The sequence below is a fragment of the Sinocyclocheilus grahami genome, unplaced genomic scaffold (assembly GCF_001515645.1).
Source record: "Sinocyclocheilus grahami isolate Dianchi unplaced genomic scaffold, SAMN03320097.WGS_v1.1 scaffold1965.1, whole genome shotgun sequence".
Lineage (NCBI taxonomy): Eukaryota > Metazoa > Chordata > Actinopteri > Cypriniformes > Cyprinidae > Sinocyclocheilus > Sinocyclocheilus grahami.
The window spans coordinates 23,594-32,193 of NW_015507144.1; the positions used below are offsets into that span (position 1 = coordinate 23,594).

The 8,600-nt window shown below is 38.8% G+C and overlaps 1 protein-coding gene across 1 annotated transcript in view; it reads left to right on the forward strand.

Moving 5' to 3' along the window:
- Nucleotides 1–7,446: 7,446 nt before the first annotated feature.
- The window catches only part of LOC107573514 (putative nuclease HARBI1), a 3,268-nt gene continuing 2,114 nt past the window's right edge, over nucleotides 7,447–8,600 (forward strand). Inside the window, exons 1-4 of the mRNA XM_016259949.1 lie at nucleotides 7,447–7,864; nucleotides 7,937–8,050; nucleotides 8,148–8,261; nucleotides 8,351–8,592. Of these exons, the coding sequence (XP_016115435.1) occupies nucleotides 7,447–7,864; nucleotides 7,937–8,050; nucleotides 8,148–8,261; nucleotides 8,351–8,592 (888 nt within the window). The remainder of the gene's footprint in view (nucleotides 7,865–7,936; nucleotides 8,051–8,147; nucleotides 8,262–8,350; nucleotides 8,593–8,600) is intronic.

Consider the following 8,600-nt stretch of genomic DNA (forward strand, 5'->3'; position numbering starts at 1 on the left):
AGTTTGCACCAATCCTGGGTTTTAGGTACCATGAAAGTGGCTTGGCTTTTAGCAGTGTTCATCACCATAGTAACTTATGCTCCTCAGCTAACTTGCTCCGGGGCAGGTTATGTTCTAGTTTAGAGATCGCAAACTGAAATTTGATTAATCAGCTTCAAGAAAAGTGACACATCTCTGAAGCACTAAAGCCACTCCCCCAGTTTCTCTTGCTCCAAATTAAAGGGCACTACATAATAAGACACTGAGGATGATTTATTATAATTATATGATTTATATATTTATTATATCCTTAATCCATTACACAAGCCATATTAAAAATAATAATGATTAATCTTTTATTTTAAATTAATATAAATATACAGATAATATAGAATATAAATAAACTTTAGAATTAATGGATAAAGCTTTAAACAGGACTATATTTAAGTTTAGATTTTTGAGTCTCTTTATACCTATATATATATATATTATCAACTATAAACTAACTTCACAAGTTTCACTTGCACTGATATGGCAAGATGTTTTCTTTTAGTTGTCCTCTTTCACTGACAGCTCTTTCCACCTTGCTGTGTAAATGTATTTAAATTGATATTTTTCAATCTTTTAATCTATGGCAGTGAATTGCGAGAAGTGAATCACAGTTAAAAGGCATGTGATTGGCTGTTCATTACTGAGGTCCTGCTTTTAAGTGCACGTGCTTCATTAACTCAGGATCAAAGCCTGAGTTGACAAAGAAAGTTGATTCAGCATCATGATACCAACAAAGCCAGATTGGATTGGTTTGCTTTTGTCAACTCAAAACTAATCCTGTAACCCTGAGTTTGTTCAGCCACTATCATGGTACAGGCCCCAGGTGGTATTCCAAAAAGCAGGTTATGTGACATACCCGGGTATGTTTGAGGATAAGTGAGCAGATAACCTCAGCTTTCGGTTCCAAAATCAGAGGTTACTTTCAGGGTATGTAAGTAGCTATAGCAACTGTCTAAGATTTTTATTGGTTAAAATATGAAGTGCTCGAGTGTAATCATTATGAATATAACTATTTATATATCCAGTTATTCTTCCATTATAATCACATATGCCTGTGTGGAAAATGCCTACGTGGCTAAAGTAGACAGACCCTCAGATTAGAAACATCTGGAAAAATAAAAGTGGGCTTTCTTTCTTTACCATAACAAGACTTGGGGGGTGGGGCTTCTCTAGGGAAATATTAAATCATATGCATAAGGAAAACTGTATGGAAATATACCCCACGCCTTAAAGTCAAAACTGTATATAAAGAGAAGCAGAAAAACATTCTAGAGATGTTTTCTGCAGAGAACTTCTCCACTTTATTCTTGATGACGTAATAAAGTGTATCTTCTGGCATCAAAAACCCAAGACTGAGTGTGGTTCCTCAGAGCAGCTGATGAAGACAACAAATTGGCGACCCAGATGGGACTGGAAAAGAGCAGCAGAGTGGATGACCACTTTGGGTTGGCTGAGACGAGCAGCACAAACACGGTGGCCACTGAACGGTAAGCAGTTTTGCTTATATAATTAGTTTGTGTTGTTTGCTGGTCTGCCCTTGGTGGTAAGGACACTTAAAATCAGTGGGCTTTCTTTCTTTACCATAACAAGACTTGGGGGGGGGGCCCTTCTCTAGGGAAATATTAAATCATATGCATAAGGAAAACTGTATGGAAATATACCCCACGCCTTAAAGTCAAAACTGTATATAAAGAGAAGCAGAAAAACATTCTAGAGATGTTTTCTGCAGAGAACTTCTCCACTTTATTCTTGATGACGTAATAAAGTGTATCTTCTGGCATCAAAAACCCAAGACTGAGTGTGGTTCCTCAGAGCAGCTGATGAAGACAACAAATTGGCGACCCAGATGGGACTGGAAAAGAGCAGCAGAGTGGATGACCACTTTGGGTTGGCTGAGACGAGCAGCACAAACACGGTGGCCACTGAACGGTAAGCAGTTTTGCTTATATAATTAGTTTGTGTTGTTTGCTGGTCTGCCCTTGGTGGTAAGGACACTTAAAATCTGCTCTTCCAGAAAATAGAAAATAAAAAAGGGGTTTTGATGCCAGAAGAAATAACTGCATGCACAGATTTGGTTTAATATAAGGAAGGCCTTGATAGGTGACCTAAATTAAAACTGGATGGTGTAGGCAGAAATACATTACATGTAATGGTCTGTGTTTATTGTAGTCGGGACCGACTACAATAGCAGATTTAGTAAAGGAAAGCGTGCAAAGTCCTTTGGATCGCGCTCTGTAGGAGAGGAAAAGTACAGAGGGCTGAACGGAAAGGCAAAAATCCCTGCTGGGCGCTGATTTTTTACTGAGTTGAGGGAGATTAATCAGTGGAAGAGTGAGAGCACTGCAGGTCACTCGAGGAAGAGTGTAGTGTTTTGTTGTATGAGACTGAAACTGTGTCTGTGTCCTTATGCATGTCTGTATAAGTGATGGTGAATGTATGAGAAAATAAATAAATTCCGTATTGGGTGGGTACGAGCTACGCCCCCTCCTGAAAGAGTGTGGACGCAGCTCTTGCCACACCCGAGAGGGATGAATGACTGATGAATCCTCTAGATAAAGGGTCAAAGTATGAAAACATGAGCCCTGTGTCTGAATAAAGGGACGAGAAGTGTGAATGTGTTTAGGAAAATAGTATCAATAAAAACTGAACCAAGATCTTTTATAGGCTTTTGCATTGATGGTGTCTGTGTGAAGGAGAAAATTTTCAGAGATCAGTGCAGTAGAAGTGAGATCAAGGCAGTAAGTTAAATAAGTATATACAGTATATATGGAATAATTATAAGTGCAGACAAAATAATAAAGAGTAGTAAAAATAAATAAATAATTATTTTTAGAAATGATTACATACTGAGTGATTGTAAAATAGAGTTGAGACTATCAATTCATACAAAAAGGGTAAATGCATCAGACAAAATAAAGACTAAAATTAGGAGAAATTGGTTAAAATAGTTAAAGTAAATAGAAAAAATTGGATTGTAATATTATAGGAAAAAGTATGGCAGCCACTCCGGTGGAAATATTAGGAATAAAATATCCAGTGTAAAGAGCTTTCTGTTAGAAGAAATAGAAGAGAAAATTAAAGAATCAGGAAAAAAAATACAAGAGATAAATAAATTGGAAAGAGGGAGAAGTAAGTTGTTCGAAAGTACTGAGGATGTGAGTGAAAAAGAAGATTATTTGATAGCGGAATATGGGAACAGGGCAGAGAAAAAGGGACACTCAGACCACTGGCTGCACAACTCCCAATTTTAATCAAGGGTGCGCAGGGACAGTAAGTCCCCTGGGCCTTACAGGACCTCGAGGGGCTGGTCACTCGCCTCCCAGATATTCATGAGGGGGCTGGAAAATGGATTTGAGTATTTGAAGAATAAACTATGGGCAAACTTTTGGCTGTGGGGGGCATTAAAGCTTTGCTGGCTAAAATAATAGGAGGGGCAAAGATGGATGAAATTCTTCAAACAACTACTCTGGACTATGCTCTGGTCCCCTCCCTGCTTACCGTGGTGATGAGATACATAGCAGACTGTCATCACTCAATGGCTGGATATCTAAGTAGTGCCCACAGAATAACATAGGTTTCATAGATAATTGGATGAGTTTTTGGGGCAGACCTGACCTGTTGAAAAGAGATGGTCTTCATCCCTCCTGGGGTGGTGCCGCTCTTCTGTCTAGAAATATGGCACATAGTCTTAGAGTTTGTACTTGACTAACTGGGGCCCAGGTCAGGTCGGTTTAAACTCTAAAACACGCAAAGAGTTTTGTGACCATGTGTCTCATGCCGTAGAACAATACAGAAAAAATTTGCAAAAGCTCAAAGGCCAAGAGAAAGAGCTACAGCGAAAACTAACTCAATGGAGACAAAAAACTAATACAGAGAGGAAGAGGCAAACCTTATATTGGTCCTCCAGGTGTGTGCTGGGCATGTGGACAGCCCGGACATAATAAAAATGTCTGTCCCACGTATCCATGGCAACAGTACCCTCAGGGTGGAAGGGGGGAGAGCTGGCGACAGCCTAACCGAGGTACTTCACAGGGCCCAGTTAACCCTTGGGGAGGTCCCAATCCAGGCTATTAGGGGTGCCCAGAGAATCCTACAGGGGTGAGTCAGCTTCCTATTTTAACAACGAAAGCTGATCAAGAGCCTATTATGCAAATTAACATAGAAGGAAAAACCACACCCATGATGCTAGACACAGGTGCTGTCTATACCTGTTTAAATTTAAAATATGCCTCACATCTCCCCATGTCTAGTAAATTCCCAAAGACAATTGGAATTAATTGCATTTTTCCCAAGAATCCTATGACAGCTCCAGTGTGTTTACAAACAAAAAATCAAAGTATAACAATGGCCAGTCTGGTATCAAATCAGACTCCTATCAATTTGTTAGGAAGAGATGCATTATGTAAATTGGGGCTACAAATTTGGTGTTCTCCAGAGGGTATATATATCAATGCAATAGGAACAGAAACAAAAATGGTGGTTACAGAGCCAAAAGCTATTATCTATTGGATAGGACAGATAGAACAAGATGTGAGATAGACAGTCAATAAGTGGGTAAAATTTATTGAAGCACAAATTCCTGAAGCACAGCTATCAAAATCAGAATTTCATTGCACAATGATATATGATCCAGAGAGAGATGAAAAAATAGAACAAAAATGGCAGGAAGAAACAAAAGGACAGCAAATTGAGATGGTCTCTCAGTACATCATAATAGGTCAAAAGGGAGCAGCTTTAAAAATAACAGATGCTGAATTTGTTAAAAAATGGTTCAGTGTAACTAATTCTGTCCCACATATTGCAATATATGTAGGAAAAAATTGGGAAGCAAAAGATTTAGGACCAATGATGAAAAAGGTACCTACTTCACTTTTGAATATTCTTATTGCAGATGCACATGTTTTGACCATTGCGCAAGGGGGGGAAGTGGTAAGAAAAAACAACAACAAGGATATTGGTCTCCTTATTTATATGCAATGGTGGATGAATTTTTGCCCACATGTGAAGTTTGTGCCTAATACAATGGGAGGAAAGGGATAGCGACACCAATAGGCCATATACCAGTACCTGAAGGGCCCTTTAAGCATTTGGTAATGGACTATGTGGATATGATAAAGCGAGTACAAGGAAAAAGATACATGCTTGTGATCATAGACAGATTTAGCAGGTGGGTGGAGGCAGTACCATCAGCAGATCTGGGAGCAGGAACAGTAATTCAATTTCTAACAAGATAAGTAATTCCTAGATTTGGAATACCATCAGAAATATGTTAAGATAATGGGTCGGCATTTATACAAAAAAACCCTGTAAAACAAGTATTGCAACAATTAAGAAGAAAACAGGCACAAGGGTGCGTCGAAAGGGTTAATGGAACTATCAAGGCCAAAATTAATTTTGGCCTTGATAGTTCCATTAACCCTTTCGACGCACCCTTGTGCCTGTTTTAGTCTTAATTGTTGCAATACTTGTTACACTAATGAGCGATCGCATGCAAACTAACAGAAACACGCACTTAACACCGCATGAAATGCTTACAGGTCGACCCATGCTTGGGCCATATTGTAGAGGTCCCTACAAAGGACCGCCTCTAGAGCAATTACAAATGGAACTTCGCTCGTATATGTAGAAATTAACTGCCATACATAGAGCTATCTGTTTACAGGAAAAAAGAAAATGGAATGAGCCCAGGAGAAAGGGACCCTACGAAGTGGTGAGAGCTACTCCAGCAGCAGTCAAAGTGGGGGGAAGCACAACCTGGCATCATCTGGACCACTATACTAAAGTTCCCACGGAAAAGACGGAAAGAAAATAAAAAAGACAAGACAACAATGCAGGATATTCTATGTGTGATGTTTTGAATGTGTTTTTATGTTTTTTATACATAACTGTGACAACCACAGGCAAGCGCTGAACCAGTTGCACGCTCATGCTTATAACATTATTTTCTATTGAAGTAGGAGATAAGGAGACAATATCTTTTACTCCCTTCCTAGTCAAGTGAGGGGGGAGACGTTTGGTCCTGATGCTCCAAACCAGAGTGATGCTGCATCATTTAGTCATTGGTAATAAAACAAAGTGACTTATTTATAGTGTAAACTAATACGACTGAATTATGAAGTAGCACTCTGGATAAAAATAAGCAAATGTGAGACTTACTAAATCTCAAAATGGGGGAAATGTCGAAGATTTTTATTGGTTAAAATATGAAGTGTTCGAGTGTAATCATTATGAATATAACCATTTATATATCCAGTTATTCTTCCATTATAATCACATATGCCTGTGTGGAAAATGCCTACGTGGCTAAAGTAGACAGACCCTCAGATTAGAAACATCTGGAAAATAAAAGTGGGCTTTCTTTCTTTACCATAACAAGACTTGGGGGGGGGCCCTTCTCTAGGAAAATATCGAATCATATGCATAAGGAAAACTGTATGGAAATATACCCCGCGCCTTAAAGTCAAAACTGTATATAAAGAGAAGCAGAAAAACATTCTGGAGATGTTTTCTGCAGAGAACTTCTCCACTTTATTCTTGATGATGAAATAAAGTGTATCTTCTGGCATCAAAAACCCAAGACTGAGTGTGGTTCATCAGAGCAGCTGATGAAGACACAACACAACTTGCTCTGTGAAGATAACCTGCTCCGGAGCAGCTTCTGTTCCAGGGTTAGTTCACTTCAGCGCTATCAGCGCACATGTGATCTACTGACCAGCCTTCAGTGGGCATGACAGATAACGCACAACATTATATAATATTACAATATGTAATATAGCCTATAATATACAGTATTGTAGCGTCTGCGTAGAATCATGCATGATCTTTGGGGTGTTTATGGCTTAAGAGACCCTTTTAGCCTTTTGACATTTGCATATAAATTACAGTTCGGGTCAGAGACTTTACTTTTAATGGGGGTTTAAATTGCCAGATGGTTCTTCGCCATCAAGATATATATATATTGTTTTTTGTATGTTATGTTAATGATGTGCTAATATAAGTAATAAATAAGGTAATATATTATTCTAATATGGTTATTATATTTATTTTATTGGCATATATTATAAATTATAAAACACTATGACATGGTAATGTTTAATTTATTATAATATATATATTTATTTATTACATTTTATATGATCATCTCACACATGGATCGGCACTTTCTATAATGTCTAAATTCTAAATCAAAATACATATCTCATATGACTTAATATATAATTAGCATCAAACAAACAATATAATTCATATTTTCATATTCATATGATCTTGGATTGGTTGGTTCTTCGAAGCTCATCCCGGAGATGCTGTCATAGCAACAGGTCCGTCTGTTCGGGAGCAGGCTTATTTTATGTAAACAGGATTAGATCGCGGCTTTATAAGTGGAGGTGATACAAGAAGTCTGTTGCCCTTGCAGCCATGTCTTGCCCGTTTTTACGAGAGCAACCTGTTGCGGAAGGTGCGAGGATAATTCGCAGAGCTTTTAGAATTAATCGTGTTTTGCGACACAGACAGGATCCATTAGCACAGCGCGATAGTGTACTTTTTGAAAGATATCGTTTTTCATGTGAGGGTGTCATTTACATAATTAATTTGTTGGAACCTCATATTAAAAGATCGACTCGTCGGAGTCGGGCTTTAACAACAGCACAAACTGTGTGCATCGCGTTGAGAATCTTTGCGAGTGGCACTTTACTGTACACTATTGGGGATGCGGAGAACTTGGCCAAAAGTGCTGTCTGCCGTGTCATTCGCAAAGTTTATCTGGCGCTCAAGCAGTTTTTAGGGGTTTTTGTGGTCTTTCAAATTGTAAAACAGAGCTTTTTTGCCATTGCAGGTACATTCTACTTGTTAATGAAGATCGTGTGAATATGACCAGGCTGGTAAATATGAATTGATTGTCCCCCAGGCTTCCCTAATGTGATTGGTGCCATAGACTGCACACACATTCATATCAAGGCCCCACCAGGCCCCAATGAAGGGGATTTTGTGAACCGAAAGGGGGTTCACCGTATAAATGTGCAGTTTTATTACAAACTGTTACTATTACAATTCTTAATATTTTAGATTGGTAATATACACAATGTATTACATAAGCAGTTGATTGACTACAATATCTTAGATGGTGTGTGACTCTATGTGCCATGTCACAAATGTGGAAGCCAAATGGCCAGGATCTGTGCATGACTCAAGAATTTTCAGAGAGTCATGTTTATGCACATTATTTGAACGTGGTAAGGAAAAATATTAATGTCAAGCTCACTGTATTATTACACACAAACTTATTCTGGGCCTAACAGAACTGCATTTTACCATTGTACAGGTGATTACGACGGGATCCTGGTCGGAGACAGGGGCTATGCCTGTAGGCAGCATCTTATGAGCCCATTCCCTGACCCCAACACTGGACCACAAACCCGTTACAATGCAGCTCTAGCCAGGACAAGGGCACGCATTGAAATTACCTTTGGGCAACTAAAGGGAAGATTTCAGTGTCTGAAAAGTCTGAGGGTTGCACCTGACAGGGCATGCAACATTGTGGCATGTGCTGTATTACACAACATTGCCACCAT